General features: G+C 38.6%; 1 protein-coding gene across 10 annotated transcripts in view; it reads right to left on the reverse strand.

The window, feature by feature from the left end:
* The window catches only part of PLD5 (phospholipase D family member 5), a 179,879-nt gene that overhangs the window by 47,151 nt on the left and 108,777 nt on the right, over positions 1-23,951 (reverse strand). For all 10 annotated transcript variants that reach the window (XM_033054527.2, XM_033054522.1, XM_033054521.2 and 7 more), the window contains one exon: positions 18,081-18,195. In XM_033054527.2, coding sequence (XP_032910418.1) covers positions 18,081-18,195 — 115 coding nt within the window. The remainder of the gene's footprint in view (positions 1-18,080; positions 18,196-23,951) is intronic.

Consider the following 23,951-nt stretch of genomic DNA (forward strand, 5'->3'; position numbering starts at 1 on the left):
AGTGGTGGAGTAGCTGGCTCATTTGGGGCAGGTACAAGTGACCCAGGCAGAGGATCACCTCCCCATGAATTTTCAGGCTTTTTTCTCAACCAAATGAAGAAAGCATGGACTTCTTCCAGAAGCCCCATTAATGTGACTTGCCACCACTCAGAAGAGGACAAGTACAACAGCAGAAGAATGCTCAACTTGAAAACAATGCTTTTTTACTAAGTCTCTGAATGTTAAAAAGACAAACTAGACTATTAACTATTTTTGTGCTCTTTATGGAGTATCGGATTGGAAATACAATTTAAAAGTCTGTTCGGCTCAGAAAGATTAATGCTTCAGACTTAAAGAGAAAACACTCAAGGACTTTTAGGGAAATCTCTGATGGTAATACCTTAACTTTGAATCAGCTGTTTTGTTTACATTTCCCTCTGCTTCTCTCTCTCTCACACACATCCCCCTGTCCTTTTTAAAAACTACCAGGACTGAATTCTGTCACTCTAGGATTATGTGCTATTCATCAGTCTAAAGCCACAGTAATTTAAAAGAGAAGCAGCCTACAATCAAAACCTTGCTGCCTTTTCTTTAGCAGCTCTATATTCAACTGTCACACAAGCAAAAAATAAAATCATAATTACTCAAAGAAATTACATTCTAGCACAAGTCGAAGTAATCCCCAGAAAGCTTTCACAATAATATTTACATTCATGCCATCTTGGCCCATCTTATACTCAAACTACCTGCACGAGAAACACTCCCAATGTACAATCAGCTAAAAGCCATGTGCACATTTAGCTTCTCAAAACTGCCTTTAGGAAAACTGGGCCGTTTCTGAGGTAGATATTTTTCACAAAAATTTACTGTAATGCTTACCACCTTGTTTTAAAGCATCTGAGACACAAAGATAACTTTGAGGAAATCAATGCCCAGAAGAGGAATCTGTGACTAAAGCTCCCCAAGCCCCTCTGGTGTCTCTCTGGAAAGACACAGGTGCCTGCAGCACGCACTGGAATTGCAGTGGATGGGCTCACATGCTTGGGGCTGTGGCGTGGGTGGCTCAGGGACACCATGCAGTCACTCTGCCTCCTGCGTGCTGCCGCTGCTCATCTCCACTGGCACGCTCCCCAGCAGCTCACGTGTCCCTGTCTGGCTGGAGCTTGGAAGAAAGGCTGCTACAAGAGAGCTCTCCTAAGCAGACAGGCTGCAGTCAAGGATCTCCCTGTGGAGTTGAGGACGTGAGAAGAGAGGTCTCCATCGGTGCTGTCTGACTTCCCAGCCCCCCTCTCCAGGCCCCGTGCCAGCTTCTTGGCTCCCTTCCCTCCCCAGCAGACTGCAGCCTGCTCTTGGGCTCTGCCCTGCATGATCAGGGGAGCAAATATCCTCTACACCCACCACTGGTTTTTTGCTTTGTTTTTCACTCAGTCAGTGGGCTGAAATAATTTCTGTCAGGCAGTCCAGCCCCAGAAACTGCTCTATCCACACAGCTGTGGAAGCCAAGAGCTGAGAATGTGGACAGGAAACAACAGGAAGAAAAAGGAATAGTGACAAACGAGCATTACAAAACCCAGCTCTCTAACTGAAATCAAAGTATTACAGAATTACAACCGGCATGTTTAGAAAAGGGAGAAAAACCCCAACCCCAAAAAAAACCAACACCAATTGCCCCCCAAAACAGTAGCATGAACAGTTCTCATTCTCCATCCCTCCACTGCCTCCTCAGCTGTGTTGAAGTAGCTTTTCCAGGGTATGAATTGGATCAGAAAATGGATCCAGGTTAAATAAAAATAAGAAGTTGTTTCAAATGTAGAACAATTCACTAGTCCAGCTCACCACATGGCAGTAAACAATTTTTTCCAACACAGCTTATGGCACAATGCAAGTGTGGGAATGAGTGGCTGTGGCTGGGTGCAACAAGATGCAGGAACTGCTTATGCCAGAGCTGCCATTTAAAGGTACACCCACATAGTCTCAGCCTCTGTTCCACTCAAAATCAGGCCTCAGGTGGCAAGCTCCAGAATTTGTTTGCCTTTTATCTTGCATAATCATTTGTCTTGTGCAAAGCAGATAGGAAGGCAATGGTAGCATTTGCTTGGGTTGGCATTCCCCACGTGCTTACACAGGGGTCCACAATGACACAGAAGATCAAGAACAGACCCATCAGGGACCCTCATGTGTGCAGTTTGCTCACTGGATACAGGATGGCAGATTTCTGAGAACAAAGGAAAGGTCAGAATTAATTTCCCACAATTGCTTATTTAACTTCAATGACATCTTGGGAGCTAGTTAGTTCCCAAAGTAATATTTATCTAAATATGCCCCTACACTGGCTTTGAAGAAGTCAAATATTGTCCTTTGTTGCTAGCCCAAGTAATTAAAACACTGATTTCTCAGCTAAGTACCCAGCTGTAGCTAGAGTTCAGTGTGGGAGTGTTACTGCTCTCCCCCACATGAATGCATTTTGTGCTGCCTGCTGGACTCTTTTGATTTACTCAGCAGAAAAATCCCAGAAATATAACCAAACTGCTTCCCATCCCATCTCAGGGGACAGTTAAAAGAGAGGCATGACAGTATTAGTTTGTAATACTCATCCACCAGCTACACCTAATTTTTGATTCACCAGCAAATAGCCAGTGGTCCATCACAAGCATGACAGCACAGAGAGAGATTCCCCTCTTTACCCCCAGAATAAACACAGCTGCAGAACACTTGACCTTCCCATCAATCGAATCATACGATGGCTTGGGTTGGAAGGGAGCTCAAAGGTCACCTAGTTCCAACCCCTCTGCCATGTGCAGGGACACCTTCCACCAGATGGAAGACCAGGTTGCTCAAAGCTCCATCCAAACTGGCATTGAACAGTTCCAGCAATGTGGCATCAATAACTTCTCTAGACAACCAATGCCTACCACCCTCCTAGCTGATGGATCGTGTATGGACATGTTTGATTAATCTACACACAGAATTTTACACTGCAAAGAAGGAATCAGCTCATATAACTACAGATCTCTGGTCCTTCCAATGATGAAACCCAGGGCATCAGCATGTCCTTGAGAGGCATATGATGCCACCCAGTAGAAAATGCAAGTAGCCAACAGTACAGATCACTACAGAGAACAAGACAGGAAAGGACATGCTCGACTCTACACTTTCCAACCTAGATGCGGCCTCTGAAGCCAGGGATTTCTGTACTGTATTTGCTAAAGAATCAATGTTTATCCCAAAGTGTAAGGCTCCGATTTTAGTCTGTCTTTAAAAAAATTAAATTGAGTCCGGGCACATAATTTAGTGCAATTTAAAAAGCTCTAAACAGTTTTTCCTTTCCTTCTAGTAATTTTATCAAAAGTAGTAAACATTTTGGCCTCTTTTAAAAAGTGTTGCTGCCTAATGTAGCAAACCTGAGAAAAATCCCAATTTTTTACTGCCTTGATTCTGATATCAGCATTTTAAATCAATTTTTACTTCTTTTTGAGCTATTTGAAGTACTTCATATCAAGTCATAGAAAATTTTGAATAAAATTTTGAATAAAATTTTGAATAAAATTTTGAATAATGAGAGCATTGATGATCAGATCAATTCTTTCCCCTTAGCAAAATTCAGCATTCCTTTAGACAGCATTTTCTTAGTACAAATCTGTTCTGAGAGTCTGATGATTCAGTAGAGTCTGTAAGAGAACTCATATACAACAAAGTTTGCTAGAATATTAAAAAAAAAAAGCCACATCTTTTTTTGCCCTTCATTATTGGAGAGTAGACTGCTCATTTACTAGACAAAGCTATAAAAGTGATTGCTTTGGAGACTGGGAAAAGTAATTTTCTTACTTAGTTGATTCAGGCGACAAAGCATATTACCACTTAAAGGAAGACTATAATACAATCAGTAAAAGCATTATTAAAGCAGGATTGTGGCTTTCTTTCTTTGCCTAAGTATAATTGCATGTGTTTTTACTATAAAAGAAAGCTATTTTAAATATAATAGAGAGATTAGTAAACTTGCACACTGCTTAACCCACTTCCTTTTGAAGACTTCTTTACTTGGATTAGCATTATGAACCATTATATTTATTTATACACTTCTTGGATGAAATATCCAAGAATTCAGTGACATTTTTTCATCCTAACGCATGAGGAATTAGGATCACAACCTTTTATGAATGAACAAGGCTAAATCTCTACCAAGAAAAATTTATCCCTATCTCTCTTTTTAACTTAGCAACATGATTTCATTCTGATATTTATATATTCTAAAATCATCAGTATTGGCAACAGTGACTTCTAAATATGCTGACTAGCAGTAACAACACTTGTGCATCATTCTCAAAATGTGCTCCTCAGACATCTGGAGCTCTGCTTTGGGTTCTGTCAGTTTTCTTCTCCTGAAGGAGAAATAAATCTCAGTTCTGGAAGGTGAGATACTCCAGGGCAGGCAAAGAGGCGAGGACAGAGTTTGCCTCCATGAGTGGCTACTGCTTTTAATTTTTACAATACCTTCATAACAGAATCTATTTTTTCCTGAACTTTCGTTAGATGATTTTCTGAGCATCCCTAGAGTATTATCTGTGGGCTACAAAAAGCCAAGAGCACCAGCTGAACCTGGCTGTGGCCATGCAAGAAAAGCAGAGGCAGAGCCAGAAGCAACCTGGGTCTGCCAGTGGCACAGACATTTCCTTTCACTACTTCTCCCTTGCATCTAAGCCATTTCCCCCACCTCTTTCCTTTGATTCTATCTTGTTATCTTGCTGAGTCAGCCTTTGACAGCTCTACAATTTTTCGGGTCATTCCTATCTCAATGGCAATTATTTTTCTCTCCATGTTGTCACAAGTCCACCAATAACATCCTTCACCTTTTGGCAACATTCTGTTCTGATCTTTTCCTAAATTTCATGATTATAAGCCACACCTGATTATAAGCCTCACGTTACAATAGAGAGTGTGATAAAAGGTATCTGTTCTATCACCATCTGTTGAGGGTGGGGACAGTGATCCTTATCTCAACGGCAGATATTCTGCTAATGGGCCATCCATTGAAACCAGGCAGGGCATTGTTCTTTATCTTTTCACTCCCCATCCTCCCTCCAGCGAGTCATTTTCTGCTAATGGCCATTGAGTCCCACTGTGTGACTGATAAAATTACTGCATCCCATTGGAAGTTGCTCCAGCCAGGGGGAAGAGCCCAACATTTCTTACCAAGATAAAAACAGAGGTTTTGGGACACTAAGGGAGCCCCTTTCTCCACTGGACTCCAGAGGAAAACCGGATTTCTCCACATCACCACTGGAGCCCTGCAGGGAAACTGCACCTTCTACAGGAGCACTGCTCCAACTGAGTCACATCTGTCACTGCAGGAGGATGCAGCCACCATTTAATGGGACTGCTACCAACACCCTGCCTGACGGGGTGTCAGGTTGTACTCTGACTTTGTCAGGGTTTGGAGTTTGTTTCTTTGTAGTACTGTATTTCTATTTTAATTTCCCTAGTAAAGAACTGTTATTCCTAATTCCCACATCTTTGCCTGAGAGCCGCTTGATTTCAAAATTATAATAATTCGGAGGGAGGGGGTTTACATTCTCCATTTCAAAGAGAAGTTCCTGCCTTTCTCAGCAGACACCTGTCCTCCAAAAAAACCAGCAACTTTTCATTCTTTGTCCATATATAAAGCTGCATCTGATTATAAGCCTCACTTTGGGTTCGGACCAAAAGTTTAGTGAAAATGGTGCGGCTTATAATCGTGAAATTACTGTACTCAGTTTACTTTCTGACCTTTGGTTTTATCTGATTCATTCCTCCCTCTTATTTCATTTTCCCCACTACTTTCCCCCAACATAATTCATCGCCCCCCTCCTTCGCTCTCTTCCACTTCATACTCAGTTCATAATTTCACTCTTGCCCTTGCCTACTCTTCCATTGTTTCATTTATCATATTCATCCAGTTATTCATTCAGTCCCTCTCACTCCAGTTACTTGAGGACCATATTTCATTTTAGGAACATATTTCATTTTATAACTACATAAGCAATATGATATATTCTTCAGGTCTTTACAAATAAATTCATGGAAAGAAAAAAATCCACATTTTCTTAAGAGTTCTAAGGCTAACCACAGCTTTGAGATACCCAGATTGGTCCTAATTTTACTTTGTTTACATGTGCTAGGAATTTTACAAGTATTAACACATGATATACAGCCCCCAAACAAACAGATTTCTGATGGTTGTTGCAATTTAGTACTCTGGGAATTTCTTCTTGCTTTCATAGTCCACACAACAACTGAAGCTGAGCTTTTTATTTTCATGAATCTAAAGTTCTTGCAAGAACAAGACACTTCTACAGCCTCTTCTTTAATCAAAGTAAGCATGTACAATAGACACTGCAGCTCTGCCGTAGCAGATTGAAGAGTCTCACACTTGATTTACTAGTGTTCTAACTAGTCTGTCAGATGCATGTTTGAGGGCTTCATTATTCTGGCTATGTTCATTCATTTAAATGGAGGCATTTTAAAGAGAAAAATGGACATGCCCTGATGTCAAAATCAGAAAAAATCCAGAGAGTGGACTGAGAAAAAACAAAAGGTGTTTGGGGAAAAATTGCTTTAATTTGAGGAAGTACCTAGGGGATGCAAATCAATAGCTTGTCAGCTAGCAGATTTTTAACATGGATTGACTTTCTTCCAAACAGCCTGCTTGAAATGTAGAAAGCAAAACAAAAGGAAGCCACAACTCCACCAATACTATCTGGGTGAAGGACACACACACAATGTATAGTCAATAAAAGTAATTGCACCCTGAAATCACAGAGGATTTTAGCACTGCAGAGGGACTAGAGCACAAATATTGTTTCATTTCTCCAGTGTAAATATCAGTAACTGCCTGTGAAGGACAGGAATATAGGTATATTACTCCCCTGTGACATTCTGAACTGGTGCATAATCAGGTTTGTAGGACTTCTTTTTCTACTCCAAACCACACAGGACAGACAGAATTAGCTTGAGGACAGTAAGAGACAGAGATGGACCAGTTCAGAGCCATTTGGGAAGGCAGCAGGGTACAGGACAGGGGCTGTGGAACTGAACTGCTTCCAGTTGACTACGGGGATCTCTACAAAAGCAAGACCAGAAGGCAGCACAGGCACTTCAAGTCCCAATATCAATTCATGGACTTGGTTACAATCCCTTGTCTTAGGGCTGAGAACAGCTGCTCTCTGTCCCTTTGCTTAGGAATTGTTATTTTTGAAAGCTTCTCATTGCAATCATCACAATGTTCTTTTGAAGTGATTTTGAAGCTTAGTATAGTTATTATATAGTCCTGTAACTGCTGGCACTTTTGTCTATCACTTTAATGCTAACAAGACTACTGAGATTAAAAGTAGGGATCTGTTTTCCTTTGAGTCACTGAAATGACTGTCAATTTCTGTACTATATAATTACTAATACTTACACACTGAAGAAAGTTAATATTTTGTCCAAAGAATGGAAAAGGGGCTGAAATCACTCTGTTCTCAAGGATAAACATTACAGACAATTGCTCTGTAAGGACATGCAGAAAGAGATGGAAAAGATGGAGAGCAACAGAGATCTCACTCCGAACTTTTCTTTCAGTTGAATAACTTTAGAAGGATCTTAATGTAATTTGCTTTCCAACCATTAGGCTGTGTAAAAATTCATAACACACCAAAGTGCTGTAGAAGCCAAAGGTTAATTTGAAAACTGCTATAGGAGATTATCACAAAGAGAAGTATTAGCATCAGAGTGGCAAATCCTTGTTACAAAGACCATGCTTGGTAACTAATGTATAAATCAGCAAGATTTGGTCACATGGGTTTACTTTATGCTACATTTGTGTTGTACACAATTACCCAAGCTAAATAGCATCTCCAAAGTGTGCATCAAATGAAAACCAAATGGTGTTGGTCAAAGATGGGCATTTATTAATGGTTCTTATATACCTTTGAGCACATAGTATTTAATCAGGTCTGAAGCAGAAATATTATACCAATTGAGCTAAGCAGTGAAGGAGCTAAAAGAACATAATACAAGTGCCTGTGTCATGTCTCTTCAGGTGATGGTTTTCTCAGAGATGTCCAGGTTTGAAGTTTCACTTCAGTCTAGATGACATACAAAACTTGAACAAGGTGAGAGACAAAACAGCGCCGCTGAGAAGGCTGGAGCCTGCTTGCAAAACAGTAGCAATCAAAAATATACCAAATCATACTCACAACACCGCTTTGACTGACCAAGTACAGGTCTAAGAAAACAGTCAGGCTTCCAGTGAACATTAAGTATGTGAAAACCACATAAATGGATAAACCAAAATTGACCGAAATTACATTGTTTGCCTTGGACCCTTTTAGGATCATTAGCCTTCATGTCTTTTCAGGATGAGAGAATGTTAGTGCTTTTGCATACAAGAGAAAGCACGGGATGCCAGAATTTCTGCAAAGGGAGTACAGCTACCTAATGAATGATTTCTTAGCTCAGATGGCCCTGGCAGCTCTTACCAGCTCTTTCAGGAGCTGTAGGTAGGAACTTGCATGCTATCCATATGTTTTAAAAATGTCACAACTAATTTCTGCTAATGCCATCCATTACTGGCTCCTCTGTACTAAAGAGTGTCAGCAACTCAAGGCAGCTAGTTCCACACAGGAAGAATCCATTCCAACATGTAAACCAGCAACCAAGATTTGAAGTTGAACCCCGGGGCACAATCTGCTATGTGGAACATGGCTAGGTCCTTCCTGACAATAGCACTTTGGCTGTTCTCAAGATGGCTGGATTACAAATGCTCATAGTTGTGCTGAAACTTATTAAATACAAAAGTGCCCATTGCTGCCAAATCCATGAACACACACACATTAGTATCAGAGTTGAGTGCAATATTTGCAAACTGAAATTATGTACTAAAATACTGACCAATCTACCATGAAAGACCTTTTCAATTACAAATTTCAAAGCAGAAGAACTATGATATTTTTTCTACTAAACACCTAACACCTTAAATATGCCTCACAGTACATCTGTCCCTATAAAATACATCTCACAGTACATCTGTCCTTGATTAATGTAGAAAATTAATTATATGAACGTATTATCACTGACCTATGCATCTTTGAAATGGAAAGCACAACCAGTATTTTATAATGCAAAAGTACTCGTTACCAATGAGAGGGTACTGTCTTTGGGTACACAGCCATTTCTCTCAGCAAAGGTACTCATTTCTAAGTCTACAGACATAGAAGCTGTAGAGCTTAGAACCAGGATTTATTGCTTACATATCTGGCTCTAAAAGACATAGAATTTTTGGCTTAAGTAAACCTTTTTCCCCTTTTTGCAAAACAAGCCAGAGCAACCCAAGGCCCTGGCTGCCTTTAAAATTAAAATTACTGTGAAGGTTGTTTTAGTTTTTTTCTTCCTCTATTGGCTGTGGATATGACAGCCTCATACTGATAATTCTCTCCTGCTAGAGAATTCTATGCCTAAATCTTTTTAAAGTTAATGTGCTTCAGGCTCATAAGAGAAAATAAGCTGTTTACATTGTGAACTATTATAGTGCCTAAAATGAGGATATTTGTATATCCAGGGGAAGTTTCATTCCCAAATTAGGCATCTATTTTCCTGTAGAAACTATAATAAAAACTGGCTTATCACCAGCTTATTGTATTTTTTTGGGCTAAAAGACATCCAAACTAGGCAGCAGGCAATGCTGATGGAAAGTATGTTGTTTATCCCAGTTCCTCATTTGGAATTGCACAGAAGGATGAACTCTCCAATAAAGTTCTAAAATTCTGTCCTAAAATCAGAACCTCAAAACAATTCTGTTGCTATTAAGGATAAGACATGTTTGTCAAAATATACCTGTAGCAGAAACAGAGTAGGGACTGGAAGTCAGGTTTCTTCAATCCCAAATGAATGTGTGACTACTACAACCATCTTTATATGCAAGCACAGATTAAAAGATTTTCTGCAAACTGTTAGAACTTGAATAGGAAGGACCAAGGGAGCAGCACTACAAAATATCTTCTGCTCTTCCTAAACCTTTGTGATTACAAGTTCAGTTTTAAGAAGTTTAAGACGTTCAATACTAGCTTAAGTGATTTGCTTTCTGTCTGTCAGGCGCCTGGTAAAGCAGATAGCTGTAAGGTAAAAACTGGCAGCTTAGAAACTTTGAGACAGAGCAAGATTTTCAACATCATCTTCTGTAACTCAGGCAGGTGTTCTGTGTTGAAGACATTTGGTTACTGACACACGTGTAACAAAAACACTCCCCACCTGCTCTTTTCAGTTAGTTTTCATAAGGTTGGATGTGGCTTACTTTACATTGCAGGACCCAGCCCACCAACTGAAACAAGTAAGAAATGCTGCATATGAGTTCTCACGGGATTTAGGTATAAAACCAGTGCTGAACATTCCCTTGTGATCAAGATGTTTGTGGCTGTGTGCACACTGTGCAACATTAACTCAGGTAAGACAGTTCAGGTGCCTAAACAGAAAGATGCTTCTCCCAAAACCAACCTGGTTTCTCCATGTTAGTGTTGCCTAGATGTTAGGTATGAATGCTTGAATCTCTGATGCAAAACTAGTACCTGCTTCTTTCCTTTAAGATGGGATACAACTAGCTTTGGAAATTCAGCTTGGTAACTCTCATTATAAAGAACTCTGTCAAGGTTACTATGCATTCTAGAATGCAAATAATGAGACCTTCCATCTTGAAACTGGCTTTAAGATTGCTTGTCACAGGCTTAAATTTTTTGAGAAAATATCAGCAAACATTCTCCCTAGCTACTAATAAAAGCTAAATCAAAGCATGCATCTACTCTTTTGTGGTCCCAAGTTGTCTAAAATAATAATAAAAACTGAACAAGGCTGATCCATAATAAATCAAAATATAAAACAAGTTTTAAAATCAGATGTCAAAGGTGCTGCCAGCGGAATTTTCATTAGCTGCCTTTTTTAACATGCTCATATTTTCAAGTGTGACTTAGAGTTTTAGAAAAATGTCAATATTTATGATTTGAAAGGAATGGAAGAGATTTCTTGCTCTCTGTTCACATGCACCTTTATTTAACTCTATGAAACTGAGATCCAAATTACTTGCTTCCTTCAGGAAGACTCATCCCTCAAAAAACCCTGCTTACTTCTTCATGAAAAACCATAGGGAAAAAATAGTCTGTTTTTGGTAGTGCAGCAGGAACTTCCCCCACCTTAACATCCTTCCCTCACTCACACTCTTGGAGAATCCAGCCTAGGAAATGCATGAAGAAAACAATGGAGCTACAGATCCATTCAATGCCTTATGTAAAACCATCCACTGAACATCAGCTGTCAAGAGCACTCTTTACACTCCAATGGAACATGCATCAGATAATATTATTCTTATGGTACATTGTGCAAAGACTAGCCATCTGGACAGGCAGAAATCGCTTCAAGATCCACCTTCAGGATTCCAGCTTCCCATTATATGAATGGAGCGTATTTTCTTTTTAGTCTTTGAAGAGTATCTGCATTGATTCACAACATTATCTTCACATGAAGAGGAATTAAAAACTTAATTAGAATCAGAAAATCGTAGGTTAAAAGGTCCCTCAGAAGATCATCTCACCCAGTTTTTTGTGGGAAAAGGGAGCCTATATGAGATTATCCAGCACCCTGTCCAGTCGCATCTTGGAAACCTCCAGTGATGGAGACTCTACCATGTCCCTGAGGAAAGTTGTTCTAGCAAATGATTGTTCTTACTAAAAAAAAAAAAAAAATCCTTCTTCTCTTGAAATGAATGTCCTTAAGCACATAAGTTTATGTTCTCCTTCCAGATAATTACAGAACTATAAAACGCAGCTTTGAAATCTATCTAGACCTTTCTCATGCACCAGAGCTATGAGGTAATTTCTCACAGAGGTTTGTCTGTTTTATTCTTTAAATTGCCAGTGATAGCTCTTGTGTAATCTCTTTAAAGACCAGATTTTGCCCCCAGATTTTGAACATTTTTTTTAAATAATACTGAAACCAAATATTCTGAGCTTAATATAAAGCCATGTCATTAGCCCAAGCAGTGGCTGTCAAAAAACTTCAGTGACCCAAACCCCAAAGAAACTTATCAGGAAATGTTCCCTCTTAGTCTTATAGCTTTATCCTTTCCAGAAAAAATGTCCGTTTCTCCAAAATATTCAATTTCACATTCCTAGGGCTTGTAGTACACAAAGGTTCTAGTTCAAAAAAAGTGCCAAACTCACAGCTCATTTCATAAGAAGAAACTGCTCTGATATTCCCAGATGACCTCCATTTTTTTTAATCACTCAACAAATCTCTTTCAATTTTTCTATGGCATGTTAAAATTTATATCTTCCCTTCCCCCACAAGAAGACAGGGAAAGAGAACATGATTGTGGCCAATGGTAAAAACTCATGCCCCACAGGCATCCCAGCTCTAATATTGTGCAGCACCTTAAGTGTGCCAACAGAAGCAGACAGAATATGGAATTAAACACATTTCATCATTTACATATACAGTATTTACTATTGCTGTCCATTGTGCTACATTTATGTTAAGACTGTACAGGATAGTACGGGAAACCCTCAAACTTCTAGAAGACCTTTGACATTACATTAACTTGAGCTTCCTGGTGGCATGGCAGATTGAACCTATTGCATCCAGGTTCCAGTGGATGGTCCACCCTTGTCCACCCCAGCTATGTGTTTCCTTTCTCTGTGGTGTGAGATCACATGATGACTAATGCAGAAATCTAACACAAAAGACAATTAAGCTAGCCAAAAAACCCCCAGTCTGTAGCCAAATCGGCCCCTGAACTGTCTCACCACATGATCACTGGTGCAAGGAAGAAGGCAGGGACAACATATGGTGACGAGAGCAAAGAGGAGGCTGGAATTGTGCAGCTGTCCAGATATAACCTGATTTAATTTGTGACAGAATGGTATTTGTTAGTGTTTATAATATAAAGGGCACAACTCAATGCATAAAAAATGTCTAGAGCTTCACCCTGCAACAACATAACTTTTTAGTTTTTCTTTTTTGGTTGTATCTGATTAGGGAAGACTGTAATCCTGAGCAAATGTGTATGAACTGCTCAGTGAATAACAGCTGCACACATGATCCAGAGATTGAATCCTGCCTATGATAATGACTTCCTATTATCCTCTGGTTTTCTTGCTAATACAAAGAAGTGATTAGTTGACTTAGATGATATTTTTTCCTTAAATCACACCGTGACATGGACAAATTCCTCTTTTCTTATCTGCCTTAGCCACCACTGACAAAAGACAAAATATTCCTTGCAAATATATGAAAAATGCTTCATGAAAAAGGAGTACTGGAGAAAAAAAGAAATAGAAAAGGAAGGAAGCAATGCAAATAGAAGAAGGAAAATCCATTGGTGTGTCTTAAAAAGCCTGAACACTATCAGCTAAAATAAGATAGTAATTAGCAAGGGATTTAGATTCTGTACATGTGAGAAATAACACAACAACCTGCTAATTGGAGACAGCGCTATTCAAATGTTACTGATGAACAAAGACTGCTACACAACCATGTGAAGGAGGGGGAGGGTTACAAGAAACGTTTCAGTCTAGTAGACTGAGTCACAGCTGAGGAAAGGCTAAAACAATAACCATGAAAACAAGCATTAATAAGCTACTGTCACAGTACAAAGAGGATAAAGAAGAACATGTTTGTTTACACAATGAGCCAAATTTTGTCTAAAGATAGACCTACCTTCCCACAAGAGAGTCATATACAGATATGCACAGTATGGATATACATATGTCCTATAAAAATATCATCATACTTTATAGTCTGTTTAGCGATAATTTTGACAATGTGAGCTGGAAGAACTTACATGTGGCTATTTTTTTTTTTTTTAATACTATTAAAAATTTTAATTGTGACTATAGAAAACAAATGCTCGGATCTGGCTTCTGGTGCCTGTGTTGCCATTAATAATCACTGGTTGTCCCCAAGAGACAGAAACAGCAAGAAACCTCACGTAACAGGGATGTTGTAAAAAGAAATTCATTAATACTGTATTTGCAGAGCACTCAGATACCACAGTGAGAAACAGCACGGAAAGGCCTATGAGGAAATTAATCATTCTGCATTCAGTGCAGGATTTGGCAGATGTGCAATGAAGAAAGCCTAGAGACATACATTAAATATGAAGATAAAAAAAGATTCTAGCCATTACCAGCAGAAATAATATCCCCTGAATGAACATCAACTGCCTTAGGCATTAAATGTTTGATGTATTCTCACTCTATATAAAGGAAAATCTCTGATTAATATGGTTAGATTACAACAAGCACCAGCCAGGTACTCTGTGCAAAATACAGAATCTGATAATGTAATTAAAGTCTATCATAAATATATGCAATGGGATTCAAATTTCCTCATTGTTGCATGCTTAGTTTTGCAACTAAATAACACTCCCACAGTCCAGCAATTACGGGCAAATGTACATTATCTTGGCAGTCAGAGAATCCTGTCACCACAGCTGACACAGTATGGTACGTGTTAGCACAATAAATCAATCCATGTTTCATACCACAGCCACTGGACTCCCATAATCAAGCTCCCCTGCTTTACAGCTGCCTCAAGTAAATCAGGATAGCATAGACAGGGCAAAAAAAACTTACTGGAGTGATGATAAAACCTGCAGATTCACAACTAGCTCAGATATCTGCACTAGCATTGCAACTGTGAATTACGAATCTTATTTTATTTCACATCAATTCAGTTCTGCTCCCCTGTCCATGTAAATTATGCTTTATCTTACCCCACCAGCCCACATCTGAAGTCAGATTTCAACCTTCTCCTCGATTAATCAATAGGGACAGCTGCTGCAGAGGAAGGACGTGTGGAAAGGACTCTAGGTAGGATGTACCATTGTGCTGGAAAATACCTATAAAAACTGCTTCCTACAGTTCTTCAGAAATGGGGAGAAGAGGCAAAGGGACTCAATGCATGCCTGTCTAGAAAAAGGAAAGATGTGCTGGAATAATATTTCTGGCAGAAATGGTCTCAACCCCAGTGTTGAGATGTAGCAGTACAGGAGCCTACCGTGGTTCCTTGTGCAAAAAAGCCAAAACACTACATGAAAACATATGGATGACCAAATACTGGTCTTCAAGCAATCCCATGTGTTTAAACCGATTCCCTTTTGTTGAGGTTACTTAAAGCAGACAGGGCATGCTACCCAAAGATTTCCTTAAGGCTCCTGGACAGTATATTAACAGGTACATCCATGGTCAAAATTATCCCTCATCCTGGCCCTAGGAACCAGTCTGCACCACATGAGGGCACAGTCCACGGGTTCTGATCACTCACTCTGCTGAAAAGAAAGGCAAGACTCTTCCATCCTCTTCATGCAATAGCAATTCTCTCTCATATTCATGGAGACTAGGAAAGAAGAGCCAAACCTAAGCCCACCCAGCAAGGTGAAGGCAGACTCAGAACGGGATCAAATTCCCAGAGCTCCACTGGCTGTGAATGTGCTTTCTGTCCATACTACTGCTCATGGCTCGGGACCCAAGCAAGTTTGCTGCTTAGGATCAATCATAGTACAGTAATTTCACGATTACAAGCCGCACCATTTCGACTAAAATTTTGGTCCGAACCCAAAGTGCAGCTTATACTCAGTGCAGCTTATAATCGTGAAATTACTGTACTGTACTGTGCTGCCTAATTGAGACACCACAAGTCAGGACTTGGGTCAGACAAATACAGTCTGATTCTCCATCCTCAGATGCATCATAGCTTGGCTGAGCTACTGATTTGTTTACTGCTTTCTTCACCAAAAGAGGAATGGATCTGTTAAAAAGGGTACATGGCATATTTTAAAGACAAATCTGACCACTTGCAGGAAAATAAAAATTTGCTGCCATCATGGATATAAGTCCAAGTTCCCTTGGATATTGCCCAGTTCACTTTCAATGATCAGTTCTGGGTGATTTCTGAGGATGCCAGCCCCTCACAAGCAAAAAGATTAATAATTTTAGGTAGATAGTTTTTCCAGGATAGCATAGCAAAGATTAATGGCATCTGTTTTTAAGCTAGCCTCACACTTAGCTTCTATTTGACACAAACAGGACATACCATAAGCTGCTCATACAAGGTCTACTCACTTCAACATAAAATTAAGACAACTAAATCTGACTGAATTTAAAACTAATTTATTTCTTTCCAGGAATGGAAAACAAAAGAAAGATTTATCTAGCTTCCAGGGAGACAAAAAACAAACAACAAACCTAAACGAATGAAAGAATAGTAACAGATCTGGAAATCACCTTGCCATAAGCAAGACATTCTAATAAAAATATCAGTGTAGAAATCAGTAGACCAAAACATGGAATAAGAAAAAAAAATCAAAGTGAGAAAATCTAGAAGTTGTAATATTGATGTTTGAGAAAGGCTAATAGTACACAATGATATATACAATTTCAGGGTTCAAAGACGTTGACAACAAAGAAGAATTCACAAGAATTATTGGCAACTTTCTCCAATCGCTTGTAGCTCAGAGCAAAAATATATTGATCATTTCATTTAAATACTGTTAGATTTCCTGTCTCAGAAATCTAAAAAAGGCATAAGGAAAACTGAAGCTAGTAAAATTGTAAAAGTCTGTGTTCTGGGTTTTTTTTGGTTGACAGGTTGGATTAATTCCCACATAAATAGAAGTGTCAAATATTTCTCTCCCCTTTCTAGCTAAAAATTTATCCTCATATTTTTTAGAAAAAGGATAATTTTTGGTATTGGGTATTTTTAATAAATGATACTTAAAATATCTGTTGCCAGTGCATTGATATGAATGTACAGGCCTACCTCTGCTATTCTCTGACTCAGAGATGTGTGGGGTATTAGAATCACAGGGAAAATAAACAACTTTTTGAAAGCTGATTTCACTGACAATGATGTTAAAATACCTATTTCTTTTTGAACACATCAGAAAAAGACACTCCACATATATCTGACAAAGTATTTGATATATTCTTACTGGTTATCAAAGGATCAATATCTCTTTGTTATGTTGCAGAAGTCATCAAATCCCTGGAATAGGTAGTGTCATGAAATGATGAGGATCTATAGTTATTAATTTTTAAATTAAATTTAAGTTTATTAAATTTAAATAACATGTCAATCTTGATTAAAAGCCGATCTCCCTCAGGGATAAGGACTTCCATTAGTAATATTCATGTGCAGTGAGGAAATTACAAAGAATTTAAACAAATACAGATTGATTTTTGTGGGAAGAGAGTGCCCTTTATTCTTTACCATGAATAGTCATGCTATGTTAGGGTGCTATTACACGTAACAATTCATTTGCCTAATTAAATTTTTTAGAGTTTCCTTTGTGATCCATACAGGTATCTTCGTCAAAAATGATCACCATCAAAACACCTGCGTTCTTTCTGATCTTTGAAAAGTTTATCTTACCCTTAAAATCATGCTTTTATCAGATATAGACAACTGAGAGGAGAAATGTGTATGAGATTGCTAGAACTCCTACGAGACTGATTTCTTTCAGCAATTCTTAAATTCTTTTTACTATTTTTCCACATGGTTTTACATAAAAAAAGTTCGTTCATGCAGTGAATGTGCAATCCCTCTTTGAATAGGATTTCTTGAGCCTCAAAATAATGACTAGAAAAGCAGAGACCAAAGAAATACACATAGTACAGAAAACCCTGTCAGCTGGCTATATCTGACCAATGGTCTATTTTCCAGTGTTTCAGAATCATCAGTACCATACACATTTTGTTTTATTAATTTACTTTGCTGTTGCTCAAAAGAAGAAAAGTATCTTGTCCCACAAGGTATTAGCCCAGACTCTCAGGCTACGTTGCCTACTATTAAAATGGCTACAGGGAACATAAACACCTACCTAATGATGTCCTGACTTTTTATTCGCTTGCAAACTGCAAACATCAGCTACAGTACCGGTTTCAGATTTCTGACATCCATGGGCCAGAGAACGCTGAAGGATTTTAGGGTAACAGTGCAATACCAGCACCGTGCATTTTATGTACCATCTGAGTCTGCATTTTAAATGACAGGAACATCAAGCAGCAGTCAATGGCATAACAACATAAAGACCTTGGTCTTACCCTTTGTTTTCAAGTCGTTTAATACCTTTGATTCCACGGGCAGTTTATCACTCACTAGTTTTATCTCAATATTTCGGGACGCCAGTTCAAGCAATTTTTCAAAAAGACGTTGACCCTGGGAATGACATTAAAGGAAAAGAGAAGCTTTTAGACACAGATTTGATCAAACTGCATATCAAAAAATTAAAAAAACAAGTTAAAACAGAAACATTATAAACAACATCTGAGTAACTACGTTCCTAGATATGATTAAACCTACCCTAAAGGTTGCAACTCAAATTTGTTTTCTTGGAGAAATACAGTTCTGAAGGCCAATAAGGTTTCTTGCTATTCCCAGATTGTGTAGTACTGACAAGGTGACAGGTGTCAGGTAGAAAATGAATTGTCCAGAGGTTTTATGCTGCATAAGTACATTTTGACACTAACTTTCTTCTAAATAATCACAGTCTGTTGACTTAGTATTAAAAGCTCAAGGAAAACACTTGATTACGTTTTTTCTGCATTGAGTGATATTTTTGCAAGTGGCTCTAACCATATTACAACACATTGCCAAGTAGTTGCATGCTCATCTTTAGATAAGTTATACCAAGAAGGAAAACAATGACCTCTAGGTATTTTATGTGCATTTACTTTTTATGCTGTTGTAAAATTTTACTATTTAAACCCTATTTCTAACACAGAACAAGAAAAGGAAAGTCATACTGCACTGGATATATGTCAAAACAGAAATGAAGGTATTTGTTTCGTATGAAAAATAAAATTTTAAATCACCACATTTTCCCATATTCAAGAAACAAACAAGAAGTAAAACTTCTGATTGCATTGTAAATGTTTAAATTTCAGGTTCAATATTTTAAATTACAGTAATTTCGTGACTATAAGGCTCACCTTAAAGCCCAAAATTTTGGTCCGAACCTGGAAGTGTGCCTTATAATCCAGTGCACCTTATATATGGACAATGTTCAGAAATTTGCCAACCCAGAAGTGCAAGCAGCGAGCAGAGCCACGCGAGGCTGCGCGGTTCGGCCGGGGTGGGGCCGCACAGCTCAGCGGGGCTCCTGCGATTCCATTTCTTATTGATTACTTTGATGTGCATGGATGCTCGCTGCAAAAAAAAAAGGTGCGCCTTATAATCTGGTGCGCCTTATATATTGAAAAAGTTTGGAAATTTTTCCAGCACCCGGAAATGCGCCTTATAATCCGGTGAGCCTTATCGTCATGAAATTACTGTAAATAAAAAATTTTAGTAAGATCCATCTAGACCACCTGAAGAATAAACTCTCCAGTGTATCACTCCTGTGTTGTTATTGCCACTACAGTCAGAGCTCACCTTGTTCCTATTCTAACTTAGCTCACCTTGTTGCTCTTCTAACTTACTGCAGACACCACCTTCAATCAGCAGTCCAATATAGAAGGTCTTTGGGCTTATGCACCTGACAAAATACCTACCCTACCTACATAGTTCACTTTAGATTCAATGTAATGTTTGCCCCAAGGTAAACCTAAAACAAAATAAAGCAATAGCTATACATCAACTTTCAAACAACAGGTAGAGAAGATAAAGCTCTTCACAGAAGAGCTATGTTACATAATTCTCTGTACAAAGAAAGAATCTTAAAAGGTTCTTTCAGTTCAACAAAAATTACCAAAAAGAACAGTTTGGGATGATATAATATGACACAGCATGGACTAACAAAACCTCAGACAAAAAGCCTCACCACACACTGAAAACCCATTAGCAGCAGACAGTGGAAAGCCTAGAAATTTGCCCTGCAAATGCCCAGACAGGTTGATCTTTTGAGCTTTGCTGGGCTTAAAGCAATACACAGTCACAGAAAAAGTATCAAAAGTACAGACCTATTTTTTAATATTCACTTATTTTGAATATATGTGACAAAATAAAAATACCCATCCCCCTAAAACGTAGCTTTCTCAAAATTACCAATCAGCCAGAGGCTGCAATGGAAACAGAACTACTGTTTGTTTTACTTTTGTAATGTATGCCTACTTGCTCACTCAAATCCATAGTATAGCTCCCTGCTCATCCCAGGGCTCACAAGAACTTAGCAGAGAACACAGTGCTGCTGCAGTGAAATCATTAAAGAATAGCTAACAGAACAGGAAAACAAAAACACTCCTTGCATGAAGTTCAAAATGCTTCTTTTACTCAGATTCAGCATTTCTCAAGGTGACTAGGCAGTTCCACATGCAAGACACACCATCCATGATTTGAACTCACACACCCAAGAGCCTTGAGCTGTCGTGGAAGTCAAGGAGTGGCTTTCCCTCACATACCTCATCAAGCTAAAAACAATCCTTAATTCTTACACCAGAGATTGTGTTGAGTCTTTTTAAGAAGAAGAGCAGATGTTACAGAGAATGTAAGAATTAATGAGATGTGGAGGAGATGGATGCTGCATACAGAGCTGTGCAGCTGCTCCAGCATGACTCTGGGGGAGCAGAGGTTCACTGACCAGTGTTCCTGGGAGCCCTGCTCTGGTCTCCAAGAGGGTTTCTCATGCAAGTGCTACAGTCTGGCACTGCTAGACTCTAACCAAATCTGGGAACAGCAGTTGCTGCCCTGCTGTCTGCTGAATTCCCAATCCTTGCTTTGCCCCATCTCCCAGCTACCCCAAAGCATCAGGTTCCCAGCATGTCAGAGCTCATACAGCCTTTGGATGTGTTTCATACGGGTTCCCTGACTGGAAACACCAACACTTTTGGTTTTCATTAGCTACATCTTCGCAAAAATCAGCTAGGAAATTCAAGGATTAGAAGGTTTGCATTATGCATATTAACTAATATACATACAAGTAGAAAAAGCTACTCAGGTTCTCTGGGTTGATTCAATTTACTAGGTAGACAGAAAAAGACCATTTTTGTTTAGGCTATCTCTAAAAACTGATTCTGTCTAGAAGAACAGCAGAAAGCTCTAGCATACATAAATAAACATGGAAAATGCATTCATAAATTTGATGGAAAATTATTATAATTATCAATACAAATTAATGCATTAACTGTTCTGATAAAGAAGTGCTTAGGAAGTTAATGTCTAAAACTGATTAAATGAATTGCTTCAGGGGATGGCTCCTAATTTTATTTCCCTATGGTAGCTATTTTTGGATATTATTGCCACTTCTACCTGCAGGAGATTATATTTGCATATGATTTATAAAAGTTTTATAAACAAGCCTGGACTTGCTGTATTAATTGTAGTTTGGACAAATACAAACTTGGTAGCACCTCCTGAGTTTGCCTTGATATTAGTATGTCTGATGTAACTAACATAGCTATCTCCTACAGGCCATGCTGCCTGCTGAACAGCCCATCCTATGGGTTCACAGATTGCTTGGAGTGCAGCCTTGCATTCCAATGAAACCATATCCTCTGAAAATGCATCTGTTTTCCCATCAGGGACACCACAAGCTATTGAATTATGGCATTTTTTTTTTCACTTGTGTTAACAAATGGTAAAACCTCAAATTGCTGCAATATTTAAAGCATCTCTAAGTAGTGATGGTTAAAACCTGGAGTGCCCTCACCACAAATATTTGTGTTTATACAGATATGTAAAAACCACCACCCGTGACAAAATTGGAAAGAATTCCCTTTGTCTCACCTGTCACTGCATCACTCCTCTGCAGGCATTCATACCCTCACCAAGGCTTAAGCTCCACGAACCAAACCATGAAAAATTCACAACTTGATTTTAAAAACAAGTACATACTCCACTAAATAGGTTTACTAGAAATTCTTCCCACACTGCTGGAGAACCTAGACTTCCTCCCCATTAATATTAATTTGAAACTCAGTTTCTACACTTTCTGACATGTTTACTTGCAATTTTACTGGTTTGTTCTATGAAAAGGAATAAAGATGGGATGGAAGGTCTGAAATGTTTTGTTACTGCTGTCAGAACATTTGAAATGCTTCCATTGAATACAAACCCTTATGCTGTCATTCAGATCACATTCCCTTTGTGAGACAATACCAGGCTGCTGCACAACTACGTGACAGTGATCAGAAGAATTTCTATATACCCAGCTTGTGAGGACTGAGAAATAGGAGCAGCCAAGTGCTATGAAATTGTGGCTACTTTATAGCAATATATGCTTTTTAACAAACAATACCACCAGAAATCTGCTTATCCTGATAAAATATTCTCTTACATTTTTCACTGGGCTGTTTGAAAAACACTTATCAAAAGTGACAAAATAGAATGCAATAAGTATTTATCACATGAAAAAAAATTACTTTCACATGGTAGCTTTAAACCATCATAAATCTCAAACATCAGTCCCAACTGTACCTGCCACAGAAAACTGGTGAATTAAAAAACCCGAAGTTGTCATTACCAAAAGGTAATTTATTGGCAGACTCTCGACAGGCTAATTGTAGCCTGGCTGATTTCCCATGTCTGCTCTTGTCTCTATCAGCATAAGTTCCTCATTAGAAATAAAATGGAGAGATACAAACATGAAAATGCTGTATTTACTGAAGGACTCTCAAACTGCATTATTCTATTCTTCAGTAACATAAATTCCTGCGTTTAGCAAATTATTATCTTTTTAATCACACAGGAAAAAAATGGTTATTTCACAGAATTTCCTTCTGTTTTTTATATATATATTTCTACTATTTTTCCCAAGTCTTCCCACAGTCAAGTCTCTGGGTATATTTCTAAAACAACACTAAAACCATAGCATGCTGGCAGGAACCAATAGAACAAATAAATCAAGAAATCCTAACTTTTACAGCTTCTATTTAACACAGAACAAAGAAACGTAAATGCTTTCCTCAATTCTTCTAACCAAACAGCTAATGCAAAGGAAGGGAATATGGTTTCATTTTAAAAACTCTCCGTTCATTGAAGTTATTTTCTATGCCTCAGTCAGTACCAGGGAAACACGACCATCTGAAGAGATGTTTATGTAAAGATGAGCTTATAGATCTCTACAGTTGATCCTATCCAATTTCCACTGGGAGCCACTAGATTTGGAGAGATCCTCTTCTTAGTATTTATTTGCATTTTTTAATAATTTTCAAGGAAGGGAACTTAAGCTCTTGCACTAACATTTGTTCTACCAAACAAGTCACTTAAGCTCCTTAGGCAATGCATGTGTGAGTGACTCATGACTTCTAATCAGAGATTCATTACCAAGCTGGACAGCTGCCTTACGTGAGACAGAGTATCAGATGGATGGGGGACTTCTCCCATCAAGCCATATGGGAGATGCACAGTAGGCTGGTGAAGAAAATCAGAAGTATTTACTTCTTATCTGATACTTGTAAAAATCAGATGCCTATCTACCTTTGATCACCTTATGTTTATCCAAATATCCATCCAGGGACAACTGTGTCATATACATGGCAATACCAATAAGCCATGATGGCATTGATTCTGACTTGTGAAAAACAAACTGAAGTTTGTGAAGGACTTGCTAGAAATCTAAAAGGTCATTCTAAATTAAAATTTCAAAACATATGATGAGCCAGAGGAAATGAACTGTGAAAATTGTGAATTGGCATGATCTTATATTCACCTCTCTCTTTTCACTGAAAATGAATCAAAAGCCATCCTCAAAAAAAAGTTTCCATTTTCCTGTAATATCTCTAAACATAGCTTACCACAGCAAGAGTCGCATACTCACATGCCACAAAAACCTCAATGTTGCTACATGACAACTACCCTGCTATCTTGAAAACACACATATGACAATACAAACTTGCCAAAATATGTGGATGCTTTCCGAATGAGGAAAGCAGCGCAGAGAGAACTCACTATTTTGCCAAGCAAATATTTGTTTATTTGACTGTTTTATCTGTTGAAGCACAGAAACACTGTCTCATCATGTGTCTGTCTTTAGAGAA

Source organism: Catharus ustulatus, chromosome 3 (genome assembly GCF_009819885.2).
Source record: "Catharus ustulatus isolate bCatUst1 chromosome 3, bCatUst1.pri.v2, whole genome shotgun sequence".
In the NCBI taxonomy this organism is placed as follows: Eukaryota; Metazoa; Chordata; class Aves; order Passeriformes; family Turdidae; genus Catharus; species Catharus ustulatus.